The sequence below is a fragment of the Myotis daubentonii genome, chromosome 1, assembly GCF_963259705.1.
Source record: "Myotis daubentonii chromosome 1, mMyoDau2.1, whole genome shotgun sequence".
NCBI classification, from domain to species: Eukaryota; Metazoa; Chordata; class Mammalia; order Chiroptera; family Vespertilionidae; genus Myotis; species Myotis daubentonii.
This window is the reverse complement of record NC_081840.1, coordinates 190,652,373-190,670,851: the sequence shown is the minus strand read 5'-3', so window position 1 is coordinate 190,670,851 and position 18,479 is coordinate 190,652,373. Positions and strand designations below refer to the sequence as shown.

General features: G+C 36.1%; 1 protein-coding gene across 1 annotated transcript in view; it reads right to left on the bottom strand.

The window, feature by feature from the left end:
* Window positions 1-2,821: 2,821 nt before the first annotated feature.
* The window catches only part of LOC132227343 (transmembrane protease serine 11G-like), a 46,014-nt gene continuing 30,356 nt past the window's right edge, over window positions 2,822-18,479 (bottom strand). The window contains exons 4-10 of the mRNA XM_059682304.1: window positions 17,399-17,466; window positions 15,743-15,903; window positions 14,154-14,192; window positions 13,033-13,204; window positions 11,769-12,028; window positions 7,110-7,252; window positions 2,822-4,438 (exon numbers count right to left, since the gene is read on the bottom strand). Of these exons, the coding sequence (XP_059538287.1) occupies window positions 4,277-4,438; window positions 7,110-7,252; window positions 11,769-12,028; window positions 13,033-13,204; window positions 14,154-14,192; window positions 15,743-15,903; window positions 17,399-17,466 (1,005 nt within the window). The 3' untranslated portion in view covers window positions 2,822-4,276. The remainder of the gene's footprint in view (window positions 4,439-7,109; window positions 7,253-11,768; window positions 12,029-13,032; window positions 13,205-14,153; window positions 14,193-15,742; window positions 15,904-17,398; window positions 17,467-18,479) is intronic.

The window sequence follows — 18,479 nt, the reverse complement described above, 5'->3', positions numbered from 1 at the left end:
ATAGTTGGCATAAAATATTATATTAATTTCAGGTGTACAACCTATTTATTCAACAGTTATATATTTATGAATTATGAAGTGATCTCCACAATAAGTCTAGTAACATCTGTCACTGTACACAATTTTTATGACATTATTGACTGTATTCCCTGTGCTGTACATTACATCACTGTGACTTATTTTATTTTATAACTGGAAGTTGTGCCTCTTATTCCCCTTCACCATTCTTGCTCATCAACTCCCTTCCCTCCTCTCTGGCAACCATAATGACATTAGCATATTTCACATGCCAAACCTTTTTTTATTTGGGTTTGCTTCTTGCTTAAAACATCATTTAATATTTTCAACTTTGTGACTCTGATACTTCTCAATTACTTGATATTATTTTCTTTGGTTGTCATTATATATCTTGTTGGGTTATAAGAAATTCCCTGTTTATTTTAAAAGCAACAAAGAATTTTTTTGATTCTTTAATATACATTTAATTGGGGAAGTTCTGGGATCTTTGGAAGTTTGAAAAGTGATTTCTGACCACTTCCATCTACCTGTGGGTATCTGGTGGGCCTGCTCATACAGAGATTCACCTCTCCACTCCTGGACCAGTGCCCCTAGAGGAAGGAGAGTCTGAAAGGAGCGACCCCTCCACTCCCTCCTCCCCCACCAGGGTTTCCTACTTTCACCAGCAGTTATCAAACAAACTTTTACCTTTGTATGTGATCTTGAAAACAGGACTTAGCTTTATATACAATTGTATACCCAGTGCCTAGAGTATTCAATGTCTGACACATAGAGCCTCAAATAATGTTTGTTCGATGAATAAGTGATTATGTAAGTCAACGATTTTCAACCCGTGTGCTGCAAGAATTTTTAAAACAAGGAATACCCATTTAGTCAGGGCATTGACCTCTTTTCTCTTAGTGTCATATAAAAATATGATACTGGTCAACACAAAAATTGCTGTCTGGTGTGAATGAATCAAACTTATACCAATTTTTCTGTCAGACTGGCAAAATATATAGTGCACATTTTGGTTTGCTGCAGAAATTTAGTAATTAATTTATGTGTGCCATGAGAGGAAAAAGATTGAAAGTTGCTGATGTAAGTAGTTGCATAGAATGTTCTAGGTTAGTAGTGTCCAATAAAATTTTCTGCAATGATGGAAATGATGTATATCCATATTGCCCGATATGCCATAGGTAGCTATTTTGTGTTTAAAATGTGATTAGTATGACTGAAGAAATGAAATTTTAATTGTATTTAATTTAAACTAATTTAAATCTAAATGGCCCCATCTGGTTAGTGCCTACCATATTGGACAGTGCAGCTTTCAATGCCTGGTGTTGCTTTGCAATTTTCTATTCTCCACTCTACACTGTTAGTGAATGATAGAGTGGACCATTCTGCCTCAGCCAAATACATAATGCTCTTTCAAGCAGTATCTCTTTATGCATTTTGAAGATACTAAATAGGGTATTTATGGTGCAATTTTGCATAATTAAGGTATTTGAGAAATATCTCTTTGTAGGTATATATCTACTAGAGGCCTAGTGCACAAAAATTTGTGCACTCGGTGGGTCACTCAACTCGGACTGCATCCTCTCACAGTTCTGGACCCCTTGGGGGATATCCACCAGCCAGCTTAGGCCCACTCCCTGGGGGATCAGGCCTAAGTTAACAGTCAGACATCCCTCTGGCAGCCCAGGAGACCTCAGGGGATATCCACCCACCAGCTTAAGCCCACTCCCTGGGGATCAGGACTAAGCTGGAAGTCGGACATCCCTCTGACAGCCTGAGAGCCCTCGAGGGATGTCTGAATGATGGCTTAGGCCCGCTCCCCCTTGGGGAGCCACAGTCAAACATCCTTAGAGCTGCCAAGGAGGTGGGAGAGGCTCCCACCACCACCACTGCACTCGCAGCTGTCAGCCCAGCTTGTGGCTGAGTGAGATCCCCCTATGGGAGCACACTAACCACCAGGGGGCAGATCCTGCATTGAGTGTCTTCCCCCTGGTGGTCAGTGTGCATCATAGCAACTGGTCATTAAGGTCAATTTGCATATTAGCATTTTATTATATAAGATATAGATTTCTCTCTATATAAGTCTCTCCATAGGTGGTTGTATAGACAGATAGACAGATGAATTATTTGCCCATAGCAGTTCAAACTTCAAACAGCCTCCTTCCTCCAGCCAGGTCCAGTTTCCAAATGATCTTAATTTATCTAGAATTGTTTAGATATGAGATCATGATGGTCTGTCAGCATCCTCAATGCATCAGCATTATAAAAAGAGGGAGAAGAGCCCTGGCTGGTGTGACTCAGTTGGTTGGAGCATCATCCTGAACACCAAAAGGTGATGGCTTCAGTTCCTGGTCAGGGCACATATCCAGGTTGCGTGTTCTATCCCTCAATCTGATGGATGTGTTTTTTTTTTTCTCTCTCTCTAAAAAATCAATTTAAAAAAATGAGGAGGAGAAAGATATTCCCAAACTCATGTAAGAAAATTATGGTGCAAGATTTTTAACAGTGAAATTTTTCTTTTAGCTATTGATCCCATGACCATGGTTCTCAACTGAGGGTGATTTTGCCACTCAAGGGACATTTTTCAATGTCTGGATTCATTTTTGTTTGCTGCAACTTGGTAGGGTTACTGCTAGCATCCAGTGTATAGAAAGAAGGAATGCTACTAAACCTTCTACAAAATAGAGGATAGCTGCCAGCCCTCCATGTAACACATCTCCCGAAGATTTATCTCTGACAAAATGTCTGTGGTACCAAGAACGAGAAACCCTGCAGTATGGTGATGACCAAAAAGAATGAGTTTGACTTTATTATTATAAATATATTTTAATGTATATAACATAATATCATGCAGTGCAAGAGAGACTCTCCCTTGATATAAAACAAAAAAAAGAACACAAAAATTCTTAGCATTGGCAGTTATTTCATTAACTAAATTAATTAATTATAAAAAGAATGGGTAAACAAAAGTTTAGATGCACAGAAAAACTTTTGTTGAATATTACTCATGTCAGGTTGCCATGTACAGTGCCACAAAAATGCATTTAAATATATATGAAAATGACCTAGGTAAAGAATTAAACCATTTCAAAGATGCTTTCTTGATTGTTAAGTTTTTCTATAAATATCATTTTTCCAATAATGCCTAACTTTTAAACATAAAATTGAAATATTGTATAGTAAGGTATTTCCCAAAATCTTGCATCAAAGTATCCATGAATGTCTAATTTTATACTGGCTTCTTGTTTAAATTATTTATGAATATCTAATTTACATTGACTTATTCTGCGGGTTCCTTAATTGTTCTGAAATTGATTGAAAATAACTGTTTTTAGAAAATAAACTGTATTAAGAAATTATTAAACAGAACTGAACAGTAAATTTACACTAAGATCGGAACTTCTCCCATTGTTAGAGAGGGAAGACGCTCATTCTTACTCAGTCCTTGCCTCCTCTTCTCAGTGAAAAGGCCAAGAAACTTTTCTTTTCTTTTCTGAATATCAAAAGGCATTCTTACATAGTGTAAAACAAAGTCCAGTGCTAGGCAATATTTTCAGTTCTCTTGCTGTCTGATTCAAATATTTTGTTATTGTTCAAAAGTAAAGATTAGTGTAGTTGTTTAAAGAAATTAAAATCTGGGTGTAAATGTAAATGACAGTTTTTCTTCAAATTTCAAAGAGAGGTAAAACATGCATCTGAGGGCAATGGGGAAAGAACTCACAGTAGTGCCATCTCTTAAGTCCTGGCTTCATGTCTAATGCCCCTCCATCATTTGTGTTAGCATTCGCCAAAAAACTAATCACCTTGATTTGCCTAGTACATGGACCTACAGATTCCTAATGAGAACTATTTGATGAGGAAGGTTAAAAACTGTGGAGTCAGGGGAAGGACAGTGTGATCTGTCAGCGGGAAAAAATAGAGAATGCTTAGCCAATTGCTACTTACCTGCTTAAACTGCTGGATTATGCTAAACTGAGAAGCGTATAGTAGGGATAGAAAGGTGAACAAGGAGGTCATCAGAGACACAGCAGCAATGGTGGATCTTTGAGGAGATGACAGTTTCTTATATGTTCACGGTCAGCAAAATACTTCTTTATGTGAAAGAAAGCCTGTCTTTTTCCTCACATCTAAGGGGAGAGTTGTCAGATCATGCTTATTTGCATCTTGACCTCAATGACAGCATACGTGGCAAACACATACTGGACACAATTTCCTAGACACCACACATGACATTTTCACTTGGAGGTAGATGGTTGTTGCATTAGATAGTAGTTTTAGATTTAATCCAGTCCCGATAATGAGTCACTTTTGTATAAATTCCAGGATTGTTTTCTTTACCACAGTCTATTCCCCAGCTTACTATTCCGATAATATACCAGATGTTTCTATCACGTGCTATAACCAGAGGTCCCCCAGAATCACCCTAGAGAAGAAGAGAAATATTGTCAATGTAATAAATGAGGGTCACAATGACAGTTAATCAGCAACTTAATATCTAATAAATTAATATTTTGAAGTATGTAAAACTAATTCTATTTTTACTTACTATTAGTATTAATATAATAATTGTGTTATTACTTATATCTTATTATGTCTGCTTACCTCTATGAATATCTTCACCTGAAAGATGATGATAATAAAGATAATGTTTCAGTTTTACTCTTGTATAGTTTTTTATTTTTGCTCTATCTAAATAGAGAGTGCAAACTGTATCTAAATTTAGGCATCCAATTCTTACATAAATGATACCTTAAGCTTCAACTAAACACCACCTCTACAATGAAAACTCTCCTAACTCTGTTATGTAGAATAATCTCTTGCTTTGAGTTTAAATCTCACCTTATTCCACTCTCACCAGCTGATAGGTGTCCTGGGCACTGTATTACTGTGTAGCAGTAGGTTTGAGAGGAAGAAGATATGCAAAGAGCACTCCAAACCAATGTGCACCACTTATTACACAAATGATTTTGCTTCCAAACTAAGATGGAATCCCTAGCCTTCAAGACTTTCTTGATATCTTTAACCTTAGAATTGGACAACTGATTTGTACTTATCTTTTAGCAATGAACCTATTCATTCCAAAAAAGTATTATGTGGAAGTTCCTTACAGATTTTTTTTTAAATAAGAGAAATGGTCTTGTTTGAAGTAGGAATGGGGTCCCAGAGACTTGTCACTTTAGCTCTCTTCCCTTAACATGTCTTTTAGTACATTTCAGTGCACAGTAGAGGGAGTGTGAAAACCTTGGTCTACCAAAAGCTATCCTCGACAGCTCCTTAGCTCCTTTCCTAAGTTAGCCCACATCCTAACTTAGGTCCTCAGTGTGCTAGTGGTGAAGGAAGCATGGACCAATAGAAAGAGGAAATCTGCTTTCTTATAAACTCAAATATAACTTTCTATTCAACAGATTCATTTTTGTGGATTTGAGTCTATCCTAATTATAGACTTTTTTGTGTTCTTCCTTAAAACTCATGTGATCCAGTTCTATCTTGAAGCATACATGTTGTTTCTGCTTCTTAAGAATTAAAACTAGCCCTAACAGGTTTGACTCAGTGGATAGAGCATCAGCCTGCGGACTGTAGCGTCTCAGGTTCGATTCCGTTCAAGGGCATGTAACTTGGTTGCAGGCACATCCCCAGTAGGAGGTGTGCAGGAGGCAGCTGATCGATGTTTCTCTCTCATCGATTTTTCTAACTCTCTATCCCTCACTCTTCCTCTCTGTAAAAAAAATCAATAAAATATATTTTTAAAAAAAGAAAAAAAAGAATTAAAACTAGTAGAAGGAGACCTTGCATTCCAGAAAATGTAGCCAAATCCTTGTCTTTTGTCCACTGCTTTTAGTTATGTACTTATGTGCTGTTATGAGATTGTAAATTCATCATGGAGTCCTGCTTTTTTAAGTGTTTATGTTTCCTTCAATAATTGCCATAGTACCTTGCAATTCACAAAAAAAGTGAATGAATAAGTGAATGAATACTTATTACCAATAGCAGATCAATGGTGGCAACTTTGCATATAAAAAAAGCACTCATGTGTAAAAATCTCAAAGCCATTCCTAATCCTTCAAGCATTATGAAATGTTGGGCTCAGTTTCAAATGCTATAGGTAAAAATCTTTATTAATTTTGATATTTATTTTTCTTCTTTTATATAACCAGACTTTAAAAGTGGCAGCATGGATGGACTTGGAGAGCATTATGCTAAGTGAACTAAGCCAGTCAGAGAAAGACAAGTACCATATGTTTTCAATCATATGTGGAATCTAATGAGCAAAATGAATTAACAAGCAAAATTGAGGCAGACTCATAAACAGAGAACAGGCTGACAGCGGTTGAAGGGGTTGGAGTTGGGAGGCTGGGTGGGAGAGGTAGAGAGATTGAGCAAAAAAGAAAAAAAAAAAAGAGAATAAACTCATAGACAGGGACAACAGGGTGGTGATTGCCAGCATGAGGGAAGGTTAGGGGAGGTGGAGGAGACCATAGGAGGAATAAATAATGGAGAGGGATTTGACTTGGGGTAGTGAGCACATAATACAGTGTACGGGTGATATGTTTTGAAATTGTGCATCTGAAACCTGTATAATTTTGTTAACCAGTGTTACCCCAATAAATTTTAAAAAGGGGAAAAAATAAAAGTGATATTCTCTTTAAATTTTTAATGATTAAGAATTTTTTTTAATTGCATAATTCTCTCTGGATGTACTATTTAAGGTCAATGGCTCAAGCACCCATAAAACGACACTACTGCCAATCCCATCTCACAATGCCTTACAACTAGTAGGGATTAGATATGTAACTATCAATTATAATTATGGATTGAAGCAATGATTGTGTGGCTTCCTGACTTAGTTTCTTTTAACTGCTGCCACTTCTTTTCTCTAATTAGAGCACTAATGTGCATCTGGTGGTCATTTTTTACATATGCATGGAGACAATAATAGGAGTATTTCTTATGGTTCATCCTTTCCCTCTTTTTATACTCTGCTCTCTCCTGCACAACTTAATTTTATGGAGACCCATGAAGTGACATGGACTTATGGACAGTGAGCTCATCTCCATTCAAGAGATTCATTTTTGTGGATTTGTGTCTAGTCTTACCTCACAGGCATCGAGTTTTCCTTCCAAGAATCCAGCACATATCATTCCTGATGACACAGCACCACCATATACATGAACTTCATTACATCTGTCATTACTTATGATCTCTACCTCAACTTGTCGAAGAGTATTGGGAAAAGGACCTACAGAAGAAAAAAGTAAATAAGTGAAGAATTTCCAAATTCTTGTATTTATAATAGTTAATTATGTCTTGCAAAGGATAGATTAATGATAAAATATATGTCTAGACCAGCGGTTCTCAACCTGTGGGTCGCGACCCTTTGGGAGTTGAACGACCCTTTCACAGGGGTCACCGAAGACCATCAGAAAACACATATTTTCGATGGTCTTAGGAACCGAGACACTGCTCCTCTATCTGTCTCCAGGCGGGTCTGTCCACATGCAGATACGCCTACATATGAGTACCCGGCGTGATGACATCATCGCGCCAACCCCATCACATACACCCTGTACAAATACAGGTGTATGTGACAGGGTTGGTGCCATAATGTACTTATGCGGACCAGTCACACATGTGTAGAGAGCAGCTACTGTGTAGAAAGCAGTTGCTGTGTTGAAAGCAGCTACTCTGTTAAAAGCAGCTACTGTGTTGAAAGCAGCAGTATTGAAGGTAAAAATGACACTTCATGAATTATAATTACTGGGTAAATGTAAAATCATGTACTGTAAAATCATCAACTACTGCAAAAAAAAAATATCTGTCCCATGGGAACTTAATCTGGATGCTGATCTGTCTTTTTATATTCAGCTGTGGTTGATGTGAATACTGCCCCCTTGTGATAGTAATAGGTGTGTAAAAAACAACAACACAGAGAATGGTAAATCATAGGAAACTTTAATGAACTGTATTGACTGAACTATGCCATGTATCATCTTTTGTATTATTAAAGCTATTGTTATATATTATTTTCATTAGCATACCCTCCCATGACAATGGACCATGTAGAGAGGAACGTTAAGAAAAGAAAATATAGTGAGGATTTTTTACGGTATGGTTTTACCTCAATAATTACAGCCGGAATTGAGAAACCGCAATGTGTTATTTGTTGTGAAGTTCTATCAGCCGAATCTATGAAGTTAAACAAACTAAAACGCCATTTTGATAGCAAGCATCCGAGCTTTGCCGGCAAGGATACCAACTATTTTAGAAGCAAAGCTGATGGACTCAAGAAAGCCAGACTTGACACTGGTGGCAAGTACCATAAACAAAATGTAGCAGCCGTTGAAGCTTCATATTTGGTGGCACTCAGAATCACCAGAGCTATGAAACCTCACACCATTGCTGAGGATTTACTGTTGCTAGTGGCCAAAGACATTATTCGAGTTATGATCGGAGACGAATTTGCTACGAAATTGAGTGCAATTTCCTTATCTAATGACACTGTCCACAGAAGAATAGATGACATGTCTGCTGATACTCTTGATCAGGTAATCCAGGAAATTAAATCTGCTCCACTTCCAATATTTAGTATCCAGCTTGATGAATCTACAGATGTTGCAAACTGTTCACAGATATATTAATGATGGTGACTTTAAGGATGAGTTTCTTTTTTGGAAAACTCTTGAAACGACAACTACTGCATGTGATGTATTTGACACAGTTGGTTCATTTCTGAAAGATCATAAGATCTCTTGGGAAAAGGTTTGATGGTGCTCCAGCTATGCTAGGATGTCAATATGGATTTCAACGTTTGGTACTGAATGAGTCACCAAAAGTCATCGGAACTCACTCTATGATTCATTGGCAAATATTAGCAACGAAGACGCTGCCACAAGAGTTACAAGAAGTGATGAAAAGCGTCATAAGTTGTGTCAATTTTGTAAAGGCAAGCACTTTAAACAGTCGACTGTTTTCACAACTGTGCAACAAGTTGGATGCGCCGAACAATGCTCTGCTATTTCCCACTGAAGTGAGATGGTTGTCGAGAGGAAAAATTTTAAAACGTGTTTTTGAGCTTCGTGATGAACTCAAAACATTTTTTAATCAGAAAGCAAGAAAGCAGTTCAAAGCACTTTTCGGTGATAAAAGTGAACTGCAAAAAATAGCTTACTTGGTTGACATCTTTCCCATCTTGAATGAGTTAAATTTATCACTGCAAGGACCAAATGCAACATGCCTCGATTTGTCTGAAAAGATCATATCATTCCAAATGAAACTTCAGCTTTGGCAAAAAAAAAAAAAAAAAATGGATGAAAATAAAATGTACATATTGCCTACCTTATCTGCTTTCTTTGAGGAACATGACATTGAACCAGACAAAAGGATTACGATGATAATTTCTGTGAAAGAACACTTGCACATGCTTGCAGACAAAATTTCATTGTACTTCCCAAATCTACCTGACCCCCCATTTGCACTTGCCAGAGCCCATTCACAGTCAAAGTTGAAGATGTTCCTGAGACAGCACAAGAGGAGTTCATTGAACTTACTAACAACGATGCAGCGAGAACTGATTTCTCTACAATGCCAGTTACAAAATTCTGGATCAAGTGTTTGCAGTAACATCCTGTTCTATCTGAGACTGTGTTGCGCCTTCTTCTTCCATTTCCAACAACATATCTTTATGAAACAGGGTTTTCAAGCTTGTTGGTTATCAAGTCTAAATACAGAAGTAGACTTGTTGTGGAAGATGATCTTCGTTGTGCTCTTGCAAAGACTGCCCTGAGAATTTCTGATCTGGTGAGAAAGAAGCAATCTCAACCTTCGCACTGACTGAAGTTGGCTTTTTATACATATTGTGCAAAATGTAGAATGTAGTTTACTGTTGTTATATTAAGACTGTTACCCATGCTACACCATGCTTCAAGACAAAATTTCATTTATTTGTAATTAGAAATAAATATTTCACAATATATAATTACATATTGTTTTTGTGATTAATCACTATGCTTTAATTATGTTCAATTTGTAACAATGAAAATACATCCTGCATATCAGATATTTACATTATGATTCATAACAGTAGCAAAATTACATTTATGAAGTAGCAACAAAAATAATTTTATGGTTGGGGGTCACCACAACATGAGGAACTGTATTAAAGGGTCGCGGCATTAGGAAGGTTGAGAACCACTGGTCTAGAAGTTGGGCTCTGGGCTTGATGACAGCGCTTCGGAGTCAAGTTATATTTCCTGGATGCTCTTTTGTTTTCTATGTGTTAGCTATCACCCTTGGCATGCTTATTTCCACTGTCTTACTTCATACTTGTCACAATTACCAAAGATAAATATGGATTTTTTTTTTAGATGAATAAACCAAAGATCACTTGGCTATGAGTCTTGCAATGATCACTTAGCTAAATGGAGATTAAAAAGTCAGGGCATTTATCACTACCTGGGAAAATCTGTCACAGTTTACCTAATTTACAGGAAATCTGGATTATCACTCTTCAAATGACACACTTATATTGGGAATTGAGAATCCTTTAGAAAAAGCAGTACAGAGCAAGACTTTACTATCAGGAATTAACTTCAATACCAAATAGATAAAATATTATTGCTTCATAAAAAAGACCTGTGTAATATTTTCAACAATAAAGGTTTTTTTTAAAGGATGCAACTTATAACAATAGATAGGTCAGTACGCAGTATTCTGCACACTTTTGGGCATTGAATGATTCATGATGAACTCACAAATCACTCCGAAACTACAACTCTGGAAAGGGGGATGTTAAGTTTAATTAGGTTCTAGAGGTGGCGTCATGGTCCTGCCCTAGTGGTCGATGCTATATATTTCTTCTCCAATCAGTAAGCAGTTTGCCTAATTCCAAATCATTTAATTCTCCTTTATACTTATCACCATACCCTATATAACAAGGCCAATCCCTTAGTAATGAGGAAAAGGACTCTCAGGTTATAAAAACAGTGTATCAACCTGTGATACACTGAGAATTTTAGAGTGCATATTGAAAGAGAGCAGATATCTATAAAAATCAACTGATGAAGACTCGGTAGATAAAAGCTGTACTTTGAGCAAGAACATAATAAGACTACAACTTCATAATAAGAGCCTGGAACGAGAATCAGAAAGTCAAGGACTGATTAAACCATATGTAAAGAGTGCAGCTTAACAGAACTGGAAACTTACATCATTATTTAAATGTCTATCAGCAGTTTATTATATATTATTAAGCATAGTAAAATATCATACTTGTCAACTTCATAAACTCTCAAACTCAAAAAACTGTTTTATAGATACATGGATCAGAAGGCCCCATTTAATATTCAGCATCAGGAATGTCATTCAAATTGCTCTCTTAAGACTAGTTCTGTTTATGATACATTACTACTACTCACAAATAACATACTTTAAGAATTATGTAGCCATAACAGAATCTTTACATCTGAAAGAGCAATGAAAGAAAAAAAAATCATATGAAAAAATATGCTTTAATTATGTTTGAAAAGTTATAACTAGTTTTTAGAGAAACCCCTAAAGAATATAATAAACATAAATACTGTGTAATAGTAATAGCCAAAGTTTTCATAAGTCACAATATCTGGTCTTTGTTTGTTGTTTCGGCCATATTTTTCATGGGACATAATGGTTTAATCTCTTATTTTCTGTATTTTGACTTGGTGTCTTATTTCATATTTCCTCTCAGATGGAGGTTTTTGTTTTTTTACTGAGATACTCACCTTTTACTTTCAGTGCTCCCCATCCGGTGACAAACACTTTACTCTTAGGCAAGACTTCAAATGCAGGATCCGGGAGGCAGACTCTGTGCACGTCTTCGGAAAACAGGACGGGAGCGGAGAGCCTCACCACCGCGATGTCGTCTTCGTGCTTATGGGCAGCATAGTTCTCATGAAGGACGATTGACTGCACCCTTCTTCTCATTAGCGGAGGGCTTAGCGTGGTTCCAAAACTAGCCGTCCAGAGTTTGGGGTTTTTGTAACTGATCACAGATTAGAAGGATTATTGTTGGTTCATTTCTGATCTAAATTTACCCAGGACTCTGGATGAGCAGGGGGCATAGGGTGGGAGAAGGGTGATAGTAGATGGGGATCCTTCCACCTTCTCATTTAAGGCTGCTCCCCTAGAGCTGTTTTGCATTGATTTCGCTGATGACAAATCCCCCCATCCTCATGTAGCTTAAAGTATACTCTTCCAGGGGGAGTTTGTATTTTTTTTTTAAAGAAACCAATGGATTATCGCTATTTTTTGAAGAAAATATAGTTGAATAAAAATTAGAGATATTGTATACATACATATACATATCACTATGTCCATGCATAGTTATTTAAATGTATGTATGTATACTTAGAAAGAGAGAAAGGGAGGGGAGGGGAGGGAGAGAGAGAGAGAGAGAGAGAGAGAGAGAGAGAGAGAGAGAGAGAGAGATTAGAGCCACAATTGGTTCAGTGTTTTCTCATCCTTTCTTTTAGGTTAAATTTTATCCAGAATATTGTCACATTTTATGTGAATTTCGCTAGAGCTACTATATCTCTTTATTTTCTCCAAGTGTCCCAGATGTTAAATCTTCAATGAGTATATAAATAATAAAAGTAGAGCACCAAAGATATCCATGTGGGAAAATCAGATGTAAGTTCATGGGATAATCAGATGTAAGTTTGTGGGTTGAGATATTATTAGCAGAGTTTTTAAAAAATCCACAATATATCTCAGAAAAACTGGCGAGTGTGTTTAAATTTTGACAGTGTTGGCTTATTCTTAGTTAAAATTGAGATTGCTGGGGAATATATATTCAGTTAAAGCTGAAGATACTCTAATTTTTTGTACTATTCAGTAATTGTCACTTTTTCTAAGCCTACCAGAAGAATCACGAATACTATTGGGAGGCCTAAGATGATTGATGAAAAAGGGATACGAATTATAGCAAGTGAAGGTGAGAAAAAGAAGTGACATTGGTGACCCTGTGGGTACAGACGGAGGACTTACGTGTCAAAGCAATGCGCTGCAGTCAGGAGCCACTCCTCGCTAATCAAAGAGGCACCACAATAGTGGGTGCCATCCATTTGCAGGCTAGCTTGCCATGGCCAATCAGCTTTCTTTGCAATATAACCATTAGCAATTTTTTCCATGGATGGAGACTCCCTCCCTAAACCACAACCTGTCATAAGAGAATAAGATGATTATTTCTAGAGTTATCAATGTGTATAAGTATATTTGGCACATAGTAAAATATGGGAACATTCATAGGTTTGCCTGGCCTTAAAATTTAATCAAAATTACATGATAGAATAATAATTTATACTAAAAATGGTTAACTTAAAACATAAAATATTTAATACCCTCCCTGATGTATTTAAAGCAATTTCACTTATTTTTTTTTCTTATATTTTGGGATCATGTTCTTAGGTGCAGCATTTACCCCCATGATATTTGATGGTTTTGATTGTGAAATGTATACTAATTATTGCAGGAAAAAAATACTATTTGTACTATTTTATTTAAATACTTGTCTAATATTAAAACCATTACATAACTTAGTATAAATATCTAAGTTTACATATTAAAGTTAGTGGATGTCATTTACTTCTAAACAAATTTTCTACTTTAACAAAGTGAACCAAATAAAAATAAATTAGATAAAATGAAAGGGAACTCTTTAAAAGAAGTCATCAGTGAATCCTTCTATAAAGAAGAGCAAGTTATTTCCAAAGAACCCATGTGACATGAATTCCCAATTTTCCCTTGAGGAGAGTTAAATCATGTATCCATTTAGAGATATCATATACTTTTGGAAATAGTAAAGATGGGAGTAGAGAAACTCTTCTCTCTCTCTCTTTTTAATTGATTTTAGAGAAAGGGAAAGGTTGAGAGAGATTGAAACATCAATTATGAGAATCATTTAATAGGCTGCCTCCTGCACGCCCCCTACTGGGATCGAGCCCACAACTGGGGAATGTGTCTTTCACTGGAATCAAAGCCAGGACCCTTTAGTCCGCAGGCCAATGGTCTATCCACTGAGCCAAACTGGCTAGAGCAAGAAACTCTTAAAAGTGTTTTTAAGTTTTATTATTTGATCTATAAAACATCTCAGATATTTTTGAACTTACCACTGTTCAGAATGTGCTCTGCTTGTATTTTATTTATATCTGGAAAAAATACAAGATGATTGCTCAGCAATTTCAATTATCATTTAAAACACTGTACCTGCATGACATGAATATTTCTATTTGGAAGAAACTGAATTAGTTAGGAAATACTTAATTTAAAGGCAATAGAATAAAATCCTACGAAAAGGGGTAGTTTAGATATAAATTAAACTCTTCATGCTTACTAAATGTGGACTGTAGGAAAATACTGGTTCATTGTTATAAAAACATTGGCAGAGAGGATGCTATTTTTTGCCATGAAGGCGGATTAATGCCATGCCAATTTATTAAAATATAAGTGAAACTGAAAAGAACCTAAGACCACTTTTACATATATACTAATATGTTTGGACACTGTTCTCCTCCATCCTCATTCACACAGTAGTGTTACTGTAAAGCCATTCAAGAATCTTAGACAGCTGGCATCGAGGGTTGGTCCACAGATGCTCCCTGTGGAATCAAAATCCACCAATATCCTAACAAATCCTCAAATATGTTAGTCATTTTTATCATGAAGTAAAATAGAAAGCAAAGCATGCTCAGTTGTTCCCCACAATTACATGAATTTCTCCTTATGCCAGATAGCATAAGGAGCAATCTAGACCCATATTTTGCTACAATGAAAGCTGTGTGAAATTTTAGTAAACCTGCAAATTAAGGAGTCTTTAATGTAAGTCAGACTCTAACCGAGAACATAAAATTCATCTGCAGATTACTATGGGTAGGGAGTTTATTAGAGTAAGTCCCTTAGAATTAGGTTTTGCCGATAATAACAATCTCAAAAGGATATAAAGTGTATGATTCCATTTATGTAACATTCATGAAATAATATAATTACACTAGAGGCCGGTGTGTGAAATTTGTGCATGGGGGGGGGGGGGGTGGGAATCCCTCAGCCTGGCCTGCACCCTCTCCAATCTGGAACTGCTGGCTCCTAACCACTCACCTGACTGCCTACCTGCCTGATCGCCTCTAACTGCCTCTGCCTGCCAGCCTGATCACCCCTAACCACCTCTGCCTCTACCCCTGCTACCATGGCTTTGTCCATAAGGAGGACTAGACTATCAGAAGATGTCTGGTCTATCCGGTCTAATTTGCATATTACCCTTTTATTAGTATAGATAGATGGAGAATGGATTAGGGTTTCCAGGGGCTACAGATGGGCAGAGGGTTTGGGTGTGGCTATAAAGAAGTAACACAAGGTAGTCTTCTCATGGCACAGTAGCAGAGTATAGGTTTTTTTTTTTTTTAAATCATATCCATGTTTAATTCAAACAATTATACTAATATCTCTCTTTCAAAAAAGGAGGAATTGCTATTATATTTGTGTTATTATATAATTATTACATAATTATTCTGTCTTAATTATTTCCATATTAATCAAAGGAATATTTTGGTGTTGATTGGGTTTTTGCTTATTATCAAGTAAATGAGAGACTTAAAAATGAAAAGCATTTTCATTTTATGGTGAAATAAAGATCCTTTCTCTGTAGATGAGAAGATAGTAAAATTGTGAACTATAGCATGGAGAGAAAAATGGTATTTCTTACCTTTAAGATAAAGCAATGAAGTATCTATCTTCAAGAAGCTTTCATTTAATTTTAACTTCTGATGCAAAATGTTAGCAGCTTGACTTTTTACTGTTTCTGCATTGTTAGGAAGAAAGTGAAATTTAAGCAATACATCTGTTTTCAATCCATCATCACTTGACCTGGAAAACAAAAACACCAGAATAAATAAGTGAAGTCATAGCCATAATTATTATTTTATACCTTATTATTTAAATGTTACTTATATCTTTAAAAATACAACATAAATATTTTATCATAGATTTTTCCCTTTCTTTTATCATATACGTGTTAATACATAAATTATTCCCTGTTCGTAAAAGTGTTTCATATTTATGGAGGGGAGAGTAAAATTCTAGAGTTTTGGAATTTTTTTTTCTGGGAAAATAAATCAAAAGTACTTGTTAAATTCTTCAACTCTGTCTACATATATTTTTTCTTAATTTTTAAAAATTCACATCTGTTTATGCTTAAAATTTAAGTAAAATTTAAAAATTAAGCCCAGCCAGGTGTGACATAGCAGTTGATCATGGACCCAGGAATGAGGTCACATGTTCGATTTCCGGTCAGGGCATATGCCCAGGTTGCAGGGTCGATCCCCAATAGGGGGTGTGCAGGAGGTAGCTGATCAATTATTCTCTCTCATTATTAATGTTTCTCTCTCTCTCCCTTCTTCTCTGAAATCAATAAAAATATATTTTAAAAAAATTAAGTAAAAGTATTTAATGATTGTGAGAATCTTTAAGTGAAGGGCAAGTCTTTTTTTTTTAATCCTCATGAGCAGATATGTTTTCATTGGTTTTTATAGAGAGAGTGAGGAAGAGTGTGTGTGTGAGAGAGAAATGTAAGGAGAAACATCAATAGGTTGCCTCCTGCACGTGCCCCAACTGGGGGTTGAACTCACAACCTAGGTATGTGCCCTACCAGAATCAGACCCACAATCTTTTTTCTGTCCAAAATATGTTTTTTTTTTTTTTAAGAGAGAGGAAGGTACAGAGGGAGAAAGAGAAAAACATTGATGTGAGAGAGAAACATCCATTGGTTGCCTCTGTAGACACCCTAATGGGAGTATGAAACCCAAAATCTGGGTATGTGCCCAGATGGGGAATCAAACCAGTGACCCTTCAGTGCACAGGACTGTGCTCAACCAACTGAGCCATCGGGCCTGGGCAGAAATGCAAGTCTTTAAAAGAACAACCAGAAGAATGTATTTAATCTCTACCCAAATCAAGAAAGTGTCCCCTCTAGGTACTCTGTAGAAGAGGAATAACAATTAAACATAGTAATATGAAATTATTTTTGCTCTTGATATATCTAAGATTTTTTAAATATATATTTTTATTTATTTCGGAGAGGAAGGTAGAGGGAGAGAGATAGAAACATCAATGATGGGAGAGAATCATTGATTGGCTGCCTCCTGCTCATCCACTACTGGGGATCAAGCCTGAAACCCAGGCCTGTGCCCGGACCAGGAATCAAACCGTAACTTCCTGGTTCATAGGTCAATGCTCAACCACTGAGCCATGTAAGCTGAGCTATCTAAGATTTTCATATCCTGCCAACAAAGCAAATAAATGAAGAATAACTAAATAAAACAAAATTGCCTTTTCATTATACAAATTGATTAGTTATGATTACCTAAAGTTGACAACATGAGACTCGATGTAATGATGATTTAAACTGGAATTTTGAAATATCTTATCAATCTGAGAAAAGAAAAAACAAACAACACACAGCATAGAACTTTGTTAATTATGAATTTCACACATTTCAATAGAACACAAAAAAGTTTGTATAAAACCTGCAGTGATTCAAATAGCATTTATTCTGTTTTGCTTTACACCTATCCCCACCCAGTAAGCTCACTGGGGCATAATCCTGTTATCAGAAAGATCTTCCTAGTAATTAGATGTTGATATTTAAACGAATTGTCACATGGTTAAAGATGGCTGATATAGAGTTGAATGAAGCTAGCTGTTTCAACAGCCAATATAAAATATGCACAGAGTTGGAGGTACAAAGATGGAGGTTCTTTGAAAACTTGCTACATAAGGACTTAAAATCCTCTGTCATTCAAGTTCAGTTATCTTCCTCATGGAGGTGATTAAAGAATCAGTCTTTTAGGCTTTTCTGAAACTTTTTAGGCCATATTTTGATTCTGTGATAAATGGGGGAGAGGAAAAGAATATATATATTTTGGGTACTTCTTTAAAATGAATATACTCAGCAAGAAAAATCATGAAATAATAACAGAATAAGACTATGCTATTTGTGTGTCATTTTAGACTTTTGTGGCATAATTTCTGTGTAATACTAATTCCTAGAAGAAATTATTTCATACTAAAACCACAGATTGTTACAGAATCTGTGGTTGCACTAACCTATACACTAGCATTGACTCATCAATCTGGCTTTTCAGAAAAAATGACAGATCATGTGTCAAATCTTAAGTGAACCTGAGTCTCAATAATTATTTCCTCAAATCAGAAGAGAAAAGAGCTGTCAAAATGTGAAACTAGACATGTGCTGAACAAGGGCTTTTCACTCATCTGATTTATGACATTTCCTCTGGTGAGGCACCATATCATATCCTATTAGATAGGATGGTAAGCATACAGTTATTGAAAAATCAAGTTATTAAAAAAAGAAAATTCAAGTTATTAAGAAAAACAATGACCAGGTGTTTTCCTTTAACAATGATAGAAAATTTGTTTTTCTA